This window comes from Gasterosteus aculeatus, chromosome Y (assembly GCF_964276395.1).
Source record: "Gasterosteus aculeatus chromosome Y, fGasAcu3.hap1.1, whole genome shotgun sequence".
In the NCBI taxonomy this organism is placed as follows: Eukaryota; Metazoa; Chordata; class Actinopteri; order Perciformes; family Gasterosteidae; genus Gasterosteus; species Gasterosteus aculeatus.
In genome coordinates, this window is record NC_135709.1 from 14,785,422 (window position 1) to 14,806,617 (window position 21,196).

The 21,196-nt window shown below is 44.5% G+C and overlaps 1 protein-coding gene across 2 annotated transcripts in view; it reads right to left on the reverse strand.

Moving 5' to 3' along the window:
* The window catches only part of LOC120812739 (large ribosomal subunit protein uL23m-like), a 40,369-nt gene that overhangs the window by 18,298 nt on the left and 875 nt on the right, over positions 1 to 21,196 (reverse strand). The window contains exons 1-4 of one of the 2 annotated variants that reach the window (XM_040168910.2): positions 14,474 to 14,615; positions 13,161 to 13,283; positions 4,402 to 4,484; positions 1,662 to 1,735 (exon numbers count right to left, since the gene is read on the reverse strand). In XM_040168910.2, coding sequence (XP_040024844.1) covers positions 1,662 to 1,735; positions 4,402 to 4,484; positions 13,161 to 13,283; positions 14,474 to 14,493 — 300 coding nt within the window. In that variant the 5' untranslated portion in view covers positions 14,494 to 14,615. Of the gene's footprint in view, positions 1 to 1,661; positions 1,736 to 4,401; positions 4,485 to 13,160; positions 13,284 to 14,473; positions 14,616 to 21,196 lie in introns of those variants that run through there. The other variant, XM_078097821.1, reaches the window with a different exon arrangement.

Here is a 21,196-nt window from a genome sequence, read left to right on the forward strand (position 1 = left end):
GGCTGTCACGGAACCCCTCTAACGGGAGGCCTCCCTTCAACCACAGACAAAGAGCTCGGAATGAGAGAGCGAGAGAGCGAGAGAGAGAGAGAGAGAGAGAGAGAGAGAGAGAGAGCATTACTGCTGCAATATTAGCTGATGGAGGGAGCATGGGAGAGAGGCGAGAGAGGGGAGAGAGGCAAGGGTAGAGCCGGGGGACCGCGGTGTGAGCATCGATCCACAGAACACCCTCCCACATGTGGAGTCAATTAGGAACAATTTTGTTTTCTACCCACTGCTGCAAAAGAAAGGAGGGTTTTCTGGGGCTGTGTGTGTGTGTGTGTGTGTGTGTGTGTGTGTGTGTGTGTGTGTGTGTGTGTGTGTGTGTGTGTGTGTGTGTGTGTGTGTGAGAGAGAGTTTGTGTGAGTGCGTACACAAGCGAGAGAGAGTGAGGTAGGAAAGAGTTGAGCGAGAGAATGTTTTTTCCAAAGACCTGTCGGAGAAATAGGCTGTGTATTCGGCTTCTTATCGAGCTGTTTTTAAGCACAAAAACGGGGGGGTTGCGACTACGGAGCGAATGAAACCTTACGAAAAACAGAAGTCCTCTGGTGAAGTGCATGCATGAATGATGCACACATTTCACAGATGTGTGTGTGCATGTGTGTGGGTGTACGCGGTTCTGCATCCTCACACCTATCATCGTGGTGTGCGTCTGCTGAGACGGAACCATCTCTGCCGACTCCGTTAGGAATTCCAGCCGCACACTAAATAACAAGTCTCCACGTTTAAAGATTCATGGCCGCTTCAATTATGTATCCTCTTTCAATTGTCGTGTTTAGACAATTTTCATTATTCATCCGTTTCAAGATTGACGGCTGGGTGGGCGGCGCGGCGTAAACCAGCGTCTGCACCGCTGTGGATTTGTCTGGGCAAGATTAAAATGACACAAAACAAAGGCCCAATAAAACTTTTTTTGTTTGATTTCAAAGACCAACAGACTTCAAACAGTGGCGAGCCGAGTGGAGAATGGGCCTTCCTGACCCAACCAAGCTCACCTTAAACACAGGTGTGAAGGCAACAGCTGTGATGGCGTGCGGGAGTCCGGGCTGACACACAACCACACACACACACACAGGCAAACACACACTAAGCGCACATAATTTCTCACATTCCTTCTATGGCACACAAGCGCAGAAAGGAGAGCTACACCAGATGATAAGCATATATCAATATTTCCTGTATTAAGTCTGGCATGTAACCAAAGACGACCTTTCCCCCTCAGGCCCTGCAAGAAGCCAGGCCGATGCTTACTCAGGGGGCAGCCAGAGTGTGTGAGGCACACAGGAGAGAGATGGTTGGTGGGGCTGTGTGATTTGTGTGCATCTACTCATCCTGGTGCATGAGAGGATTCCCATAAGAGCACACTTGAAACAGAGGGGACAGATGAGAATGTGGAGGAACAGTACTTGTTAGAAAGTAAAAATGAGTGGAGTATGATGTTCACTTCACTTTTGTTGTACGTCCGTTCATACCCGCTGTGGGATGGTGGGGGGGGGGGGGGGGGGTTTCTCCACTTACCGCTGTTTAACACGAGTCACTGAGATGACGCTACGCGAACACTACGCCAACCACAACAGCGTGGAAGTAGGAGGATGATAGTACGGGTGTGTGTGTCTGCTCACCAGCTGAACGTAGGCTACTTTATAGTCCGGCTGCTTAACCTTCTGGTGGAGATGATTCCTCTTCTTGTTGGAGCCTGAGAAGCACAGAACAGCAGGCATCACACTTGTTGGTAAACAGGAATGACTAAACATGAGTAAATCGCGGTTGTGAGGCAGCAGAGAGTGGGACAAAGTGATGATGCTGACATTTATGAATATGGTGAGAGTTGGCTCAGGCAATATGACAATGACATGGAGCTTTCTAATCTGCTTCTGTTACTGAGGTTGCTTTTCCATATATGGAAAGCTACCTGATGCTGTGGAGAACGCTGATTCCAAAGGTTCATTCATTCATTCATGTTTCTTACACCTTTAAACTGTTGTCATGATTATTACAATCAGAGCTGCAATCAGTTGATTAGATGCTTTATGTCATTTTTCAAGCAGAAATGCACCCATGATGGTTCAGCAGCAGTGTGAACATGCAGCTTTGCTACTATTAATGGCCTTAGAATACATTTTGAGTTATGGAGTTTTAACTTTTGGTTGAATGAAAACGTTTGATGATGTCATCCAGGTGTCCAGATAATAGTTTTGTCATTGTTTTCCAATATTATTAAACACACTATCCTGACTATAATCTTTATCGGTGCAATTATCACATCATGTTTCATCTGAGTAGGGAAAAACAGACACTTCACGATTAACTTGTGTTGATTTCCCTGTAGAACAGAGAATGTTTTGTGTGTGTGTGTGTGTGTGTGTGTGTGTGTGCGCGTGTGTGTGTGTGTGTGTGTGCGTGCGTGCGTGCATGAGATTAAGCAGAGCTTGATCTTGTTGACTGCAGGTTAACCTCTTCCCCAGCTGGAGATGATGATGACATCACCTTCTCTCCTGTCAGACCGCTCCATGTCTGGAAGACGGGGGACTCAAGGAGCTGCTGTGTGTGCGTGAGTGTAGGCGGGCTGGGAGTCTGTCTTTAAATAAATCTAAAGCTAATTTTACTAAACTTAAGAAAGCACGTTACAGCGATGGTCACTCAACACGGCATCCAACGTATCATCTCTGCGTTTGAGACCCAGGTGTTCAAGTCAACAGGCCCGCTGTGTAACCATAGGAACAGTTTATGATATGAAAAACAAGGGAAACATACCTCTGTAATGAGTCATTTGTGTGTGTTGTGTGTCTGTGTGCTGTATATGCAGCTAGTAATCACTAGCCAGGCAGCCCAATGCTTAGAGAAAGCCCTGAGCAGGGTTGTAAAACGGCCCCCCTTCACACTCCCCTGGTTAACAGGAGGCCCATGTGTGGGTGGGAGACAAAGGTAATGAAGAGTATGTGTGTGTGTTCCTGATTTCTGAGGAAATCCACAGGCAACTGTTACAACCTTTGAAAAAGCAAGGTAAGACTCTGAACTGCCTCTAGATATGCACACAACACAGTCACACACACACACACACACACCGAGAAGTCTTCTCCAAACTCACATGATGGGCCTTTCCTAACACACACAGACACACAGACAGAGCTTTCATGCTACACTTGCAAACGCAAGCACAATTTCTCCCATTTTGAGATTGCGGTTTGGCAGCTGGCTATCACATTACAAATCCCAGGCCGAAGGGGTAACCATGGAAACTCCTTCCAAAATACCCCCGCCGCCCATGGAGAGAAGGAAGGGTCGTTTCGCTCTCTCCTTTGCATGCTGCCGTTTTTATGCTGCCAATGGAGTGGAACTCCTGACGCAGGCAGGGATACCTTCACTGACGCACCTGTAGAACCGCGGGGGCCCCTGAGCCTCTCTGTCCCCCCACAGTTCACTGGTTTCCTTCCACACAGCCACTGAAGGGGCTTTCCCTTTCCCCTGGCTTTTAATGATACAACTGTAATAAACAGCCTTTATGGGTCCTCCAAACTGTGGGCTAGGCTAAGCTAGGTTCCTCTCTCCTCCCTCCCTCCCTCCCTTTCCTTCCCCCTATCTCCTCCAGAGGTAGAGGGGGCTCCTCATGGCCCTTCAGGCGCAGCACAGAAGGAGCTTGTACACTTCTCTGCACATCCATCAACGCCTCTCCAAAATGAATTATACCTATATGTCCCCAACTACTTCTTCAACTCGCAACATCTTGGACTAGGAAGGACCTCAACATCAGTCATTGCTAACTGAAGAGGCATAGTAAGTCAATGATATAACACTGGTGGCTCTGTGATCATCCTTGACAAGGGGTCATAGGTCTTTGGGGTGGGGGGGGGGGTGGAGGGGGATGCAGCACTTGGAGTGAATAACTTGGTGCTTGTGTGGAGCGAGCTGTAGTGTCCTGGGACAGCTGGAGGCTGGAATGCTACTGATCAGGTTGTCAGATAAGCAGCTGTGTGCATTAGGTGGGGAAAGGAGAACCAGGCACGCCAACAACTACGGCGAGGGGCCCCTGGAAAACCCTCCCGCTGCTGCGCGTCAATGGGAAGACCCAGGCGATGACCATTGTATCCAGCAATGCTTTTGTTAGACAGTAAGTATCACTTAGCATGTGGATGGACAGTGATAGAGGGATTATGCTTCTGGATTAGTTTCAGATATTTGAATTGATGCTTTTATTTTCTAATAGGAAAAGTTTTCACCGTTGACTACCCACCAAAATGAAGCACAGATATTTATAACCTCTGACAGACAACTCTCATATACTGCAAAGACACCTTTTATTTTAGACTGGGCTTCACGGTTTGACGAAACACAAAAGTACATATATAAGTACAATATACTCACCAAACTGGATCCTGGTGCGGATCGCTCCTACGGGGACGTCGTAGATCTTCTCCAGGTAGTTCTTTACGTCATACTTGGTCATTCTGTCCAAGGGGGGAGAAGGAGAGAAGGGGTTAAACGAGCCATCCGGCATCTGTATTCGCACGGCTGGCGGTTTGAGTGAGAGTACATGCTTTGAGTGAGGTTGCATGCTGGATCACTGTCCATCAATTAATACCACGTTCATGTAATTGACACCTACATAAGATTGATAGTCTATTTGCACACTACGTTCCCATAAGCCCGGCTGTTATCTTACCTAGTGTAACGGACAGGACACTCCCCTACTGTACAAACCTATATTCAGCTTTTATTCCTCCGGACCATTACGCAGAGAGAAGAGAAATGTGAGTGTCCGTGTTCATCCAATTTGCTGTCTGCAGGTATTGATTGCATCAGTGAAACCCTACACAGGAAGTGGACCTGGCACCAACTGATCCGGTGGGCCAGCCCAGCTAAAGTTCACCCGCTGGGCGGCATTTGGAATGGATGCTTCGAACAGAGGAAGAAAGGCTTTTAACTGCGAATCAATCCAACCAATTGGGTTAGCCTGGTAGAGAGCACTTCCCAAATGCGTCCGATAAAGTGCTTAATAGCGACGCAGTGGTTTGACAGGAGTGCCTTGGATATGCCGTCTTCTATCACCTCATTTGTTTACAGGATAATGTAATACTTTCTATTTTTGCTCCGAGGAAATAACACCTAGAGCTGCTGTAACATTATTAGCTGAAGCAAACATTTGCATGAGAAAATCTGTGAACACAAAAACCTCCTTGTGCCCGAGGATGATGCAATATATGTTTCTATGCAGTATAAACAATTCTACACGGCCTCCATAATACGGCAAACGTTGGCGATGTCAGACACAGTGGTGGTCTAGGGCTACGGAGGGGCGGGGTCGGCATGGCAAGGCAATTTTATTTGTATAGCGCTTTTCATACACAAGGCAGACTCAAAGTGCTTCACATCATAACATTTCATACAATAAAGTGAAATAAAATGTAGGAATTAAAAGACAATTAAAAACAGCAAATAAAATTATAAATTAAAATCTTATTTAAATTGTTTAATTAAAAGCAGAGGTTAAAAGTGCAATGTAGGTAACAGGTTGCATGATAGATGAAAGCTGTACACAAACGTATTAAGGTCCAGTTTGAGAAAGAAAAACTCTCCTGTTACCCTGTCGAGAACAGAGAAATGGGTTTTATATGTCGCATGCAGATGCGCCTTTCTGCTCCATTTGCACCCGCCTCAGCCCACAGCCCCCCGCACTCCCCCCATCCCATCTCACAGTGTGTGTGTGTGTGTGTGTGTGTGTGTGTGTGTGTGTGTGTGTGTGCTGGAAGGCAGTGAAGCAGAGCAGCCTGACGGGGGCCACTTGAGAGAAGAGAGAGAGAGAGAGAGAGAGAGTGATAGCGCTTTGGACAGGTTTTCCTAGAAAGCTTGGGCGGGTAACTGGAGGAAAGGGAAGTGGTTCGGGGACGGCAAAGTCTCGTCTGGATCATTAGCAGAGTGAACACCGATCCTGATTAATGGGGAAAATCTAAATCCTAGGGCTTTTAACGCTGAAATTATCCAGTCACCACAACCAAAGAGACATATGAAATATGCACAAGCACGGTCATGTTACTCTGCACAAGACGCCTGTGCACGCACGCTTAATGGGCTGGTGTTCATGCAAATATACGGGGGGGGCAACTTAATCACCAACTCACTCACACACACCGGACACTATGATATGAAATGATAACAAACAATTGAAAAAAAAAGACAGGGCACCATATTATACAGAGAGAGAGAGAGTAGTAGATGAATACGGAGAGAGATGTGTGAAGCCTAAATCCGATGTATTTGACCAGCACAACAACAGCAAAAAAAAGAAACTAGAACGAGGCATATCCGTTCCTGGGATTTACAGGCGGTGTGGTCGGCCCAAAAAGAGAGACCCAGTGTGTCGAGTTAGGGCTGAGCGGTACACCGATTCAACCAGTATAAGATTCCCTTACAATAGGAGCTTTCCCATGTACGGTCATACCGGTGTGTAGCCGTAACAGCTAAAGTTTCTCCTCGGCAAGTGGCAGAATTTATTTTTTACACAGCGCCCGTCACCTGAACAACTGCGAAAATAAATACCGTGATATGGTCAGAATCTTACAAAATACTGTGATGGGAATTTTTGGCCACACTGTGACACTTGGATATATCTCTATATCCTATATCTGTAGTGTATGACCACTATAAATATGGCACACACTCACAACTACATTGCGAGGGGCTGCTTTCGATGGACGTTTGTCTCTGAGGTGAGTCAATACACAGCTCACAGTTCAGCTAAAACTAGAATACAGTGAGATGAAGCATGGGGTGAAAGTTGAGAAAAAAATGTCATGTTAATTGGATACATAAACAAGGCTAAACTTGGACAAACGGGCGTGGTGTGTCTGATGGTGATTCAGGCAGCGTTGGATCATCATCCCAGTATAAACATCCATCTTTCTCCACAAGCTAACCTTTCACACCTCTGCCTCACAGGAGAAATGAAACCTGCCTCTGGCAACTGCCAGGGCTAAAAAGGCATTGCTCCTCGGCAACTGTTGTATATTTATACACAAACACACACGCCACAAAGATTCCTCGGCCAAGATGATGAAAGAACTCCAGAAGCAAAAACCTAGAAGGGCTTCTGATGACGCAGGCGGGGCTTCAGGTTCCATTATGGTGCGTGGTTGCCGAGCCTGTACGAAACAGGAACACTGGCATCATTGTTAGAAAACTACTCAAAAAGTGATTGTGCCGCAAAGGTGTCAAGGAGCTATGCAAGACCTAAATCTGATATCTGGCATTTTCAAAGAAGGTGGTCTTCGGAGGGATGCGGGCGCGGGGGAAAACCTGATGCATTTGTTTGCCCCCCCCTGCTGTTGCAGCGTGGTTTGTGAGTGACAACATGGCAGATTTGTGAATCGGCAGATTGACCCGCACACCTCCGCTGCTCTCAAAAGGAAATCCTTCCTCTGAAACGAATCTCTGTGTCCCTGGATTCCCTGTTGTCAATGTCATGCTGAGCCGGGGGGATTTGGGGTATCAGTTCCAGCAGTTTAAGGTCCATTTACACCTGTGCACATCGGAGAAGTAGGTGAAAGAGCACGGCTGAAAAAGTGCAAGACAAGACAGAGGCAGCTTTCTCCGTGTTTGACAATAAGGATAGTGAATCCATTCTGAAAGCTCAGAGACTACCGCCTGCCACTTGTCTTTTAATGCGCTGGTGCTAAAAGAACATCTGCCAAGTGAATGCACGGCGTCTTTCTTGTGCATAAAGGACGCCCTTTACAGCCACCCACTCACATGTAATACACAATATCGACTGAAACACTACAGATATTTGTAAAAGGCTGAAATCTCTTTATGAACGACGGTAAAGGAAATGAGAGCTTGTAACGTCCTTGTGGTTGAAGACAGGGATGGGAGTACCTCTGTGGCTCGTCTTTGCTCTCTCGATGTCTCAAAAGGAAACCTATTAAATAAAAGAGAGATGAAAAAAGCCTCGGTTATGGAAAGAGATTCAAATTAAGCAAAGTTTATCTGGATGAAAAGATCTAGAATATACGTATGTATAGCTAATGTACATGTAGTGTTAGACTCAATGGCGGTGGAATGGGCAGCAAATACATAAATGTCTGTTTTGAAAAAAAGTATTGGAAATTAGTTTAGCAAAGAATCAACATTGTATTTCACCATTGTTACTACTTAAAAGTGCATGAGACTAAACTTTAAAAAGGTATGAAACAGATAAGTGAATGGTTATGACCTAAACATGTTGATAAAATCCCCAATGGAAGAAAAGTCAGTCAATTGGGATGTTTTAAGGAAACGTATCTGCAAAATACTCATCAAAAAAGTTATTTCATCAGTTATCGCTATTGCTGTACTCAATATATGACCCACAACGTCATATGATTTAGTATGGAAGGACACGCCGGGTTTAACAACAACCAGTTGGCTTAGCGGTGGGAAAGTGGCTAACTGAGTAAAACGTTATGTAGCAGATGCACATAGTTTTTCACATAAGTTTCATCTTGGTCCTCGTGGTGAGTCACGCTTCAAAGATGGTGCGTGCGCTCCGCTGTATAAACTGAATGCCGTGCCACAGTCCCTGTAAATTAGCCAACGCTATAACAACATTTGATCTAAAGAATGCTGTTGACATGTCCTCGTTGTTTCAAGTTGCACATTACTTTGTGAAGGGATGAGTCAGTGACCATCGTGCTTCTTGGGGCTTCCATGAATCTCCTTGGAAAGGTTGCTTGTTTTTGCAACTTGACTTGGCAAACCACTAAAAAGCTTTTAATGTGGTCCTTGTTTGATAGAAACTGGGCCGCATCTACATTTTCGGCCTTTCATGGTCGGCAGATCAACGTTGGGTATCACAAGGGAACGGAAAAGAAGAGGATGCAGCCACACAGGGGTGATGCAGTGCTGCAAGCTACAGGGCCCCGACGTTTGGAGGAGCCCGATCCGACACGTCATCAACTGTGGGGCCTTTTTCTTCTGTATATAATTTGCTTACGTTGCCCAAGAATTATTATTATTTTGTTTTTTTTAAATGGTGACTGCCAAACCGCCATCCGGCTTGATACAGACTAGAATGTGCTGACAGCTAATACAGCAAATTATGTAATGGTTTAAGTGAAAAATACCCTCACATACAAGGCAAAAAAGGAGAGATGCATTAGTTAGTAGGAACCGGCGCACATAGGCAACCAAACAACTGCAAAGCGGTCTTAAGAGAGCAGGAGCATTCCTGAGTAACAAACAGCTGAGTATCCCTCTGATATGTTAACGCTGTGTGTTCTAATAAGCCTCTCGGACTTCATTTCATGGGAAACCTTTATCAACACACAGAGCAGAAAACATCTAAGGTTTACCAACCGGTCCACACACACACACACACAACATCAAAGTAGATTGTGTCAGAGTGGCTTAGTGGTGAGAATGAAACAGGAGAGTTGTTTTCAGATGAAAGGCAAAAGAAAGCCGCTTCTTATTGTCCGATTGCCCCATTGTCCGGTTTGGGTCGAGATACGCACACTCACTACTTTTACCCGAGACAATCAGTGCACAGAAGTGGCTCAATACAAAGTATCAAGATCATAATAGCACACTTTGTTTAGAAGGAAAACCATTAAGGAACCCGAGACTTAGGTAGAGAGAGCAGCATGAGAGCAGCGTGTGAAGGACTAGATCTGACAATGGAAAAGAAATAGATCAAAAAACAGTTCACCAGAAGTCACTTCGCCTCCTTCAGAGAGGCGGGTCGCTGAAGACTCGACAGGTGGTTACACTCCTCCACTGTCTCGCTAACTGACTTCCTATGACCCGTTGGATCAAACTCTCAACATTTGAGTGGAGGGACATTGTGACGCTGTTGTCACAACGTCGTGACAATGTGTCACGGGCTCGTTTCTGATCATGTTTGAGTACAGTGAGAAAACGCAGCATCTGGTTTCACGGTCATTAGACAGCATAGCAGCAGGAAACGGGACTCAGTAGTAGACCGAACACAGTGTTCAGCGGGTTCTTTTCTCTGTGTGTGCGTGCGTGTGCGTGTGTGTGTGTGTGTGTGTGTGTGTGTGTGTGTGTGTGTGTGTGTGTGTATGTGTGTGTGTGTGTGTGTGTGTGTGTGTGTGTGTGTGTCAGCACAAGGTGTGTGGGTGTGTGAGTGGGTGTAAACCCAGAAACTTGTGTTCCTTGAAGAGCGGAGAGGAAATACCAACATCGCATAAAAGGTTCAAGAACAATAAAAAACAAACAAATGTGCCCTTCCAGCAGGTAGAAAGAGGAGTATGAGAGAACACAGTCCAGGTGTCTCAAGCGCTGTGCCAAAGAGGGATTGGCCTTGGATGCGTTGCAAAGTGTTTAAGAAAAGCACAATAAACAGCGAAGCCCGGGGTGGGACGGCGAGAGACATGCACAGAAGATCAAGCGAGCCATATCGCTAACAAGCACGTCAACGCTAAACCCAGAGACAGAGACCCGCGGCCATTTATATCTGGCTCCCAGGGGCCAACGAGAGAAAAGGCCACTATGTGTTGTTCTCTTGAGAACGCCGACATTGCCACCTCTCATTTAACAGCTCCTCGGCAGTACAACTTTTCCACGCCAACGCCACCTGAGTCATAACCAGAACAGCTTTTGCTGCCGTTGTGACTCAGACTCATCAATAAGCTGGGAGTGGGAGGGCTGTTTGGTTTGTGTCGCTGTCTCTCCGTCGGTGTCCATTTAGTTCGTTGTGTGTGTGTGTGTGTGTGAAAAGTAACAAAAATAACAGTGTTTCAAGCACACGTCGAGGCCCCAGCAGCATATCAATCAGCCATGTACCTCTCCCAGGCATCAAAGACGGCGAGGAAAAAAACCCTTACACACCCTTATAAACACACGCACCCTGCACTTACCCACTTTTGTGCGTACGCACACACACACACACACACACACACAATTACATAAGCACCCTAGGAGTTTGGCAGAGAGGAGGCAAGAATCAGAGTGGGAGGCCAGGCACCTGGATGAACAGATTATGGTCTAAACACCACCAGAGACACATAGATGATCTTCTTCAAACTTCAATTTCTCATCCCAGTGTGCGCTCTGGCGCTCTCGTCACCCGAGGAGCAGCGCTAACCTCTGGGACCTTGGTTGGCGGAGGTAGTCCAAGTCGGACCGTTACTGCTTAGTGCGGATTTGTGATTGGCTCTTTTTTGTTGACAAAAAAACTATGATTAATAATGTTTGGTATTAACAAAGAGCAGATTACGACCAGGCTGCTTAGATGTGACACACTTCCTGTTTTCAATATTCCCTGTTGATTAAGTCAACCAAAAAAAGACACCTAAAATGTGTATGTGAGTATCCTGTGCAGCACGTTCAAAATCAAGCCTCCACAGTGAGCAGTCATGAGTTACCTACTTAAAACCACGGGGCTTGGGAGAAAAGGAACATGGTGGTTCTTTGGTCTGGCCTAGATTTACTGAAAAGTTCAAAATAATCAAGATGACTAAAAAGAGAAGAATTAAAATGTCAACAACTTTCCTTGACTAAAGCTATACTTATATTGTGGTTTTCTCTGACTAGGATAATACTAAAATGAAAAGGTTTGTTTAAAGCTTTAAGCTCTGAGACACGAGGAGTCTTTCAGCTGGAAGTAGACCAAGATGTGTCACCTTGATCATAAAAGTATGGGCTTCAATACCAAGGTGGGCCATCGCATCTAAACGATGCTCAATTGATAATAAGTGGACTGAAAAAAATATCCCCTTCAGCATTATACCCCCAGCAGCCTGAGCTGTTCCCACAAGGCATGATGGTTCCATGCTTTCATGTTGTTTACGACATTTTCGGACCCAGCCATCCAATGTTTTTCCAATCTTTTATTGCCCAACTTAGGAGCACCAAGTTTTCCTCATGTTAACAAGTGGTTGTTTGAGTTACTTGCCTTTCTATATGCTCCAACTAGTCTGGCTATTCTCCTCTGACATTTGGCGTAAATGTGGTGTTTTTGCCCAGAGAAGAACCGCTCACTGCATACACCTTTTTCAAAGAAAATGTTGGACTATTCTTTGTAAACATTTGAGGCGGTTGTGCTTGAAAATCCCAGGTGATCTCCCAGGCTGCTTTTGAAATACTCAAACCAGCACGTCAGGCACAAACCAACCATACCAAGCTCCCAGTCGCTTCAGACATCTTTCTTGCCCCATTCTGATGCTTGGCTTGAACTGGAGCAGATAGTCCTGGCCACACCTAAATGCATTGTTCCTGCCATGTGATTAGCGGATTAGATATCTGCGTTAACAGCATTGACACGCTGTTCAACAGGTGTACCCAGTGTTTCTCCTTCCCCTATAACACCCCCCCCTAAAAACTACTACTACTTTTATTAATTAAATTTAATTAGTTTTTTCCCTTCTTTTTTTTATTTGTTTTTTTCTTTCGGACGGCAGTTCCGCACCAACGCGTTCGCATTTAAGTCTATGTATGCGCAAACGTGCGGCCGGAGAACACCAGCGCAGTGACTACCGCCCCCTCCTGAAGTTGTAAACCTGGGGGAGACACTGTGTACCTAATAAAGTGATCATAAGAGATCACACACACACACTCATTTAGAAGAAACAAGTGCGCTCAAAATGAGGAGGCAATAAAGTGTGATTTAGTAACTTCTATGACACAAGCTTTGGAAACCATCGGGAACATTTTGCTCTTCATTTTATGGTTATGGATACATATTGGCCTATTTACCTTGGTTTGTAAAGTTTGACGGCTTTCCATTTACAACACTCAAGTCTCCACTGTAGCACCAGATGAAAGCTTGTTTGACCTCGCCTCAGCCAAGACAAGGTGGTAAGAGCTGCTACGATCTCTGTTCTTGAGGCTGTCCCGCCACCTGGTGGCCATGACGCTGAGAACTCCAGTTACTTAGCACTGGTCCAACAAAACAGCTACAGTACCATTCAAAACAAATCACTGCAACCTAAATTATGAAGTAAAAAAAGCCTGTAGTAGCCTGAAATAACTTTAAAGCCAAATTAAATCACTAATAGTAAAAAATGTACAGCCCACAGAGGGAATCAGCTGCATAACTAGAGAAAAGCTTTTTTTACGAAACAGAATCATTGTATTACTCTAATGCGTCTCCAAACGATATGAGAAAAGATCTACAACAAAAGACTTACTCCATTGGGATGCGAAACTGGACCGTGTCCGGAGGCTGCTCTTTTCCGGGCCTCACTAGTGTCAGGAACCAGTTGGGTCTGAAGATCCTCAGCTGAGGGTTCCCCAACTGGTAGAGAGGGTATCTGAGGAGGGGCAGAATTGTTTCATCTCCAGTATCATTCCCAGTCAGACATCCTCTAGTTGATCCAATCCCACTAACAACTTGGAGGAGTAGACATCTAGATTTGTGTGGTAAAATCTTCGCTAGCTCTTTGTTATCATAAGTTGATAAAAGCAGAAGTATAATAATGATTTGTCAAAGGAGAGCTCCGTAATGAAAACCTGCAGGATGTGATCACTGTTTGTGGTTGGCCTTTCTAATCATACAAACCACGTGCTGTGCCTTTGATGTGATATATGTATGTTTTCCCACAATGAAAAATGTCAACGCAATACCCCTCAAGTTACTTTTAACATAATACAAAGATGATGGCCAGAGGAGAAACGCATAAGCTCCCCGCTTGCACACAGTTTTCCAGAATCAGAAGTTAGAAACATTAAAATATGTATTGCCAACTTTTTTCCCCTCCTAATAAGATGTGACTGTTTGCATGTGACCTGCTCGTTTGTTTGCCCGGCGATACATGACTCTAGCTTCACTGCTCCAACCTCCAAGTAAATTAATAATTTGGTGAGAACAATGCTATTATACAAATAGAAATAATATTAATATATGCTTCAACCCTGCATCGAGCCACATGGGTTAAAGATATTGCAATAGAAGACAGTCATTGACACAGAGGCATAAAAGTTGACATAAACAGGTAATACAATATTATCAAACCAGACATTTAAATATGGGTATTGTGAATCAAATCAAGTTATATACGAGTGAATTAATTGCAATGGCAGCAATATACCAAAAGTTTTAAGTAAAAACACTGAAAGAGGATTTAACGAACTGGATGTCATGGTAACCCGCACAGTGACCGTAACGTCGCTACGACAGGACCTGCGGCTTTACGGTAGCATGTTTGTAGCACGGCTAGCTAATGCTGGGTTCGTTATAGTTGCTTAACGTCATTTTAACAGAGGTAGTGAGTACATGGAGAACTGATATAAGCACGCCAACAATGTGTATAATACGTGGGGGGAAAGCTGCCTTTTAGTCGTAATGGGCGGGCAGCTGGAAGCCTGGGACATGCTTAACTTCGGTTAGCTGGGTCTGCTAGTTTACCAATCCGACATGGAGGCGCACTGGCAACGGTTTATCTTTATCAGGGACGTCCTTTTGCATTTTTCACGCCGAGAAATGAGGAGAAAAAACACTCACAGGAGGCGTGTTACTGGCATCACTGCGGAGGCGTGTTACGGGGCAGTTGTCAGGTTAGTTGTTTTGTAGTTGTAAGGTTGTCAACGTTCACGCGTGCAGTGATGTACTTCCGGGGACACTCGCACGGCGCATGCGCAATGGATGCGCACCGTGCCCTTGAAGTAAACTTCACAAGTCTGCAGAACGGATGTACTAATGACCTGCGGCTTCGTATCACGAATTCAGAGTGCCATGCGGGTATTAATACCACACAGAGTTAACAGTTACAATAATGGGAGAAGATGATTTGTTATTAAAGACACACCTGTCAATGCTGACAAGTCAATTTGCTAAATGTTTCCCAAAATCTATTAATTCGTTCACATGTTGTCGCTCTTTTTCACACAATTTAAAGTTATTTGATATACACGAAGAACATGTTTTTACATGTGCAAATACAGATAATATCAAAGAATGTTTCATTGTATCACATACAAAAATAAAATAAAAGGAATGTTTCCTATATTGACCAACTCCTTTAAGAGTGGACTCCTACTTGGGAATGTCATTTCTTTTTGCCCTTTTCTTAGGGCACATATGATGAGGCAGCAGCAGAGGGAGACCTAGTCCCATCTCTCATTCACTCCCTTTGCGTCGCCATCTGACCACACAGCCACTATGACTTGCATGCAGTGATAGGAAAGGAAAGGAGTTAGTGAAGGCCCCCTGAGTGGAACATGAATCCCTGGCTCAGCTGGTTCAGACCTGGCAGGAAATGGACCACACTGACAGACCACACCGCGCCAGAAGGGGAAGTTTCCATTAGTTAAGATGCCATTGAGTGTGTGTGTAAGTGTGCTTGGACGGTGCTGAAGGGCAGTCGTTTGATCATAATGCAGCATGTTTACCAGATGGAACAGGTATTTATCAGAGTGCTAGAAAATAAATGTTCACTGCCATCAGCTCCCTAATGTTGAGGCAGAGGTGGTTTTCAAAAGCTAATGGTGTAATTCACACTGCACTTTATGACTTAAGAGTAGTACAACTTAATCTTTCATGGACAAGCCAGGAATATTCTTTCACTTTCTCTAAAAAGTTTTGACAGTGCATAATGCACTTGAGTAGGTGTGGAAAAATGTCAGCCCATGCAAATTTAATATTACGTTACATTTTAGTTTAAAAATTGAGGCTGGAAGATTAAGCTGTGCATTCAAATGAATTTTTAATGGCCAATAAAGGGCAACTGTTCCAGTCGCAAAACAAAGTCATATTGTTTGACTCTACTTCTCACTTATTTAATTTTTCATTTCATCGACACTCAACACCTAATTTTTTTCTTTATTAAATAAGTAAACAAAGTTAGGAAACCCTACGGTTCCAAAGGGGCCCACAGCGTATTTATTATATGTAGTTGGTTAACCCCGTTGTGACTATGTACATAAATGTGTTTTGGTTGTAAAGACATGATTTAAAACATCCATACATTAGTAAATACCTTTGCAAAAGACAAAACACACTTTTATTCGTACATTATACATGGATTGTTTAGAAATGGGTATATCAATTAGGGATGTGTTTGAATTCCATGTCGTTTTTATTCTTTCCCATGGGCTTTGCAACTGCTGTGGGTGCAGCATCAGTAGCTGCTGTCAGGGGGTACGGGGAAGGCAGGACTCACACGCAGACTTCAAGCAACAAAAGAGGACTTAATAGTCCAAATGTTCAAAAGCAAAAAGGCCAACGGGCAAAAAGGCAGGCAGGATCTAGGAACATCCAGGACAATAGACAATGACGCAACAAGTGACAAGAGACACACCGCTTAAATACACTAGGGAGGTGCAGGTGATTGGACACAGGTGGAAACAATCAGACAATCACAGGGGATGACAGGACAAGGCAGTGAAGTTACCCAGGGAGACAAGAAGCAAAAACTACAAAATAAGGCAGGAAATAAACCACACCGTGACAGCTGCACCCAGTGCAAGGCTCAAGCCGGTGCAGCCCAGGCCCGGTGGACTGAAGGGGCCAAGCAACACAAAAAAGTGGAACCTCCGGTCTTACACGTTGATCCAACTGTGCCATTTGTGATTCAAGCCTGTTTGTTAAAGCCCACGGTTGGGCTATTTGATGGAAGAATAATAGTTAACTAAAAATCTAAATCTAATTTCACTGGTTTCCAAAATAATGCAGACCTGATTAGTGAGGTTGTAAATTGTTTTTCAAGCCCTTCTTAACCCTCTCCATTTATGGCCCTTCTGATCTGGCTGATGGGCTAAAGGTGTGGCCCATGCCAGTTGTCAATTGGTTGCATTGATTAGTGGCTCCATCAGCAATCAATTATGAATTTAATATCAGACACCCATCAATGGCCTCACTATTCTTCCAATTAAGTGTGGCTTAAAGCACACGCTGGTGTGTGTGTGTGGGAGAGAGGGAGTGAACTGAAAGGAAGGTTCAGGTCTGGGGCAGTGGAAAGTGGCTGTTTGTGTCACGTCACAAAAAGGGAGAAAGTAAGGGAGGGTTCGAACAGCAGAGGTTGATAGACGGAAGCAGTTTGGTCTACAGCAGAATTGTCCCGCCAAGAGTGGGTGCTGGGGCCACATATATCCGAGAGAAGAAAAAAATGAAAGAAACAGTCAGTTGATCCAGTCAAGATCCAGACATGAAGATAGAAGAGATTACCAGTTAAAGTGAATAGTTTTGCATATAAAGGGACCATTGAAGTCCATCCTTCTATTAGGAACGGACCGTATTGACCCCTGAATCATTTCCCTGAATAGTTGCTTAGCCAAGATATGTAATTGTGATAACTAAGTTTAAATGTACAAAAACACCCATTCCAACCCAACCCACACCCATTGTGTGCAACAGTAACAGCAGGACCTCCACCTGTTGTATAGACCTACGAAGTATAGTGGATGAGAAGAGCAGACACAGGAATATTATAACATTAGTGAGAATCCAAATCACACGTCAACAGCAGTCTGTTGACGTGTGATTTGGTCACAGGCGGGTTTCAGGCAGGATGTTTGGGCTACAAAATGTTGTGATTGTCATGAACAGCAGTCGGGGATGAGGAATAGAGCTGTGTCGGGGGAGCCAATTATCATTTTTGGCAGGAGTTGTTTATGAAACTCTTCATCCCTCAATGATGATCTGTAGCAGATGTTTCATAGAAGATTCACATGGCTTCAGGCGCGTTATCTATCAAAGTTCACTGAATAGGTTCGATCTATAATCACACGTTAGCCATCGGTCCACCACTTTGTTCCGGACCTGAATATTTTGATTTCAATTGGATAGATTGGCATGAATTTTGGAAACAAAAATTTCTGGTGTGAATGAATCTAGTTAATCTGTTGAATTACTGACTTTCCAATTGGTCCTTTCTGTGCTAGGTGTTAAAATCAGACTTTCGCTGTTGCCTCTCAACTGCTTTGATCGGCTCAGCTCAGACGTTTTTACCTCGGGGGGGGGCAACAATGCTCAGTGCAGAGCGCCAATTTGGAGCCCTTCCTTGGCTAAATGAAGAAGTCCTCCTGATACACCAAAACATAAACCATTAGCCGTTCTGACCCACACCCAATTAAACCCGTGCCCGTTGACATTGACACTAGATGAGTGGTTAGAGGTAGTGGTTAGTTCCAGTCAGATTCCTCAATTTTTCTCACGTGCCATGTTCATACTCCCTGAGCGAGCGGGTGCATGCCCCCCCCCCCCCCCCCCCCCCCCCAAGTCCTCTATCTATTAATAGCCGCAAAGGGATCGAGTTGGATGCAATCTGGCGGGTATATTTACACCCACTCTCCTGGATGTTTCGTCTTTGTAACAGGCCTGACCTCTGAACCAGGAGTCTTGCGGTCACAAGCAGGGCTGTAGTGGAGGGTAAACGCACGTAAACGCTGTTTACGCGCCTCTAGAATTTGGAAATAGCGTTTACGCACCTATAAGTGGCGTTTACGCACCTCAAAGTTCCCTGCGCCTTGTATTCTTCCGTTGGAATAATCCGAAATAAACTTGGTGTAATTTTAAAACAGCTAAGACTACGTTTCCTATTGTTGAACATATAAACGCCGTAGTCTGAATCATGTTCATCTGCGCTGAATTACGGTCTGTGAGCATCCAATCAGCGCCTTGCGGCTGCAGCAGCGACACCAATCAGGATCCAGGAGGTGTGTAAACACACGCTGTGGATCAGCCCAGTGGTCCCCAACCTTTCTTACCTCACGGACCGGTTTCATGTCAGACAATATTTCGCGGACCGGTCGAGAAGGTCCGACGGGGGGTAGTAGTCGTTGTGGGCGGAACGACCGACGGGAGGGGGGGTAGTAGTCGCGCGCTCTGTGTTCGCTGGTCGTGCACGGTAAAAGGACAAGAAAAACGCCTGGTGACGCGTAGATTAGAAAACAAGTCAGTTCTCAATGTGAAAAAAAACATGCTGTATAGGCTATAGGCGACATAGGTAGTACATGAGTGTTCCTTTAACTCATGTTGTCAGTGTAATTGACAGGCTGCTTAACTCTTAAATCAACATATTTGTTCAGGCAGTGATAGGACAGGCAATGATGCAGAGAGCACAGGGAGAGGAGAAACACCAGGTCCAATAGAGAGAGAAGCACAGAGGAGCCATGAGTTCATGGTTCCTCTGTGCAAGGCAGGACCTGACGTGGAGGACAAGGAGGCCCTCTGGGCACTACTGTAAAAAGGAGACTCCGTATGTAGATAGTTCTTAATCTGCAATTGTGTTGTTGTGTTGTGTTGACATACTTTTCTTCACTGTTTTCATAGATTTAATGAACTACAAACTACTAACACATGTATTCATTGTCATTGATTGTATATGACTTTTACTGATAACATAATGCAATATAGCCAGGACAGCCTTACAGAGTCACGACGCTTTGTGTTGCGTTGCTTCGCATCGCGTCGAGGTCTGTATGATCACAAAATTCAGAGTTTACCCACCTCTAATTTTACCACTACAGCACTGGTCACAAGCCCATGTGAACTTCCATTTCATATGTCCAATCAAGCGTGCACACCCAAACACGTGCAAACACTCGTACATTTAGTACAGACATTCAACATCAGAAACCTTTTAAGGCAACGAGCTGTAAAAATGTGTTTTCAAAGATACTTCTTATCATACGACAATTGACCCACTGACGGACAGACAGATGGACAGTTGGTTTCCTGCAAGAATTAGTCCCATACATTCTTGAAAGTTTATTGCTAAATCACCCTCAAAGTCCTAAATGATTTTCAAATCGAGTGCATTCGGAATGGGGCGATTAGGTAGAGGGCGCTCACAGGGTCCTACAGCCTTATCCAGTGTCTCTGCCACTGCCAGAGTTATGTGATGCATTTGCATTGGGGGGGCTGCCATGCATAAACGAGGATGGGGGCAACTGATCTTCAAGGAATGTCAGCCGACACTCTGCACTGGGATATCTTGTGCACAGCTCCGCGGAAGAGACCTTAACCTACAAACATGACAACATTGTTGAAGTCATGATTGCACTTGTCTTATTTTTGGGGTCTGATAAACTTGTTGTTTGATACCAATAAAGTCATGAACACGTTTCCGTAAGAACAATGTGGAAATAAACGGATAGAGAAACTGGATTCAAATGAGTCAACAGAATGTGCACACAGTTCCGTCTATATTATGCTGTTGATATAACTCGTGTCACAATGGATGTTGACAATCCAAATGCAAATGTCTTCCACCTTCGACCAATCACACATGCCCCTGCTGGCCCTGAGGCACGCATATACAACATTCCTTCCCGCAAATTTCTATTGCACATTAGACCTTACACACCAGCCTTTTGATATACACATTGATAGAAGACAGGTGGTTCATCACACTTTGTAAACTGAGCAGAACTGTCAACACAAACTGTCTCAAAGCCATTTTAACCTCGACATGCAACCAAGTCCCCTTATGAAAGCCAAATCCTTCCACCCAAAACTAATTATTAAACACTGGAAACGTCTTGACCAGCTCGACTAATAAACGTCTATTCGTAGACGTTGAAAAGACGTCTATGTTTAGACCACATTTCAACGTGATTTTTTAATACGGTAATATTTCGTCCTCTCTTGTGTGCTATATCATTATTTTAGAGGTTTAAAAAGAAACTACGTCCACATTTGTAAGTTTACCACCGATATTATGAATCACGTTGAAAACGGGTCTATACACGAACGTCTTTTCAACGTCTACGAATAGACGTTGAAACAACTTTCACTTTTAAACCATTTTGCAACGTCTTTTCAACGTCGGGCCATAGACGTCTTTTAAACGTCTTTTCAACCAAAAAATGCTCACTGGGATAGATTGTTTACTTATTACATTATCAACAAGATAACAATTCATCTGCAACTTATGGTATTTCTGGAGTAACATTTCCAGGTATATTACACAGTATCATGCTTTAAGCAGCAGTAACTTACAATGTGTTGTCCCTCTTGTTTACAGAGCACAACTTGTTGAATTCAGCCCTTCACCCTTGCAATCTGTATTTAGCCCCCATTGCTTTAAAACGTATTTTCAGTGTGAAATGCAATAACATTTATGGGTACAGCAACAACCTAACGCATTAGTAACACCAAACACACGAAAAATATTCTGGGATGTTTACTTTTGGTCCAGGTCATCATGCTCCAAGCTAGCATGCTAACTAGCAAACTACCTGCGCTAACGCTAACTAGCTTAACAAAAAGGGCAGTCTTTCCTGT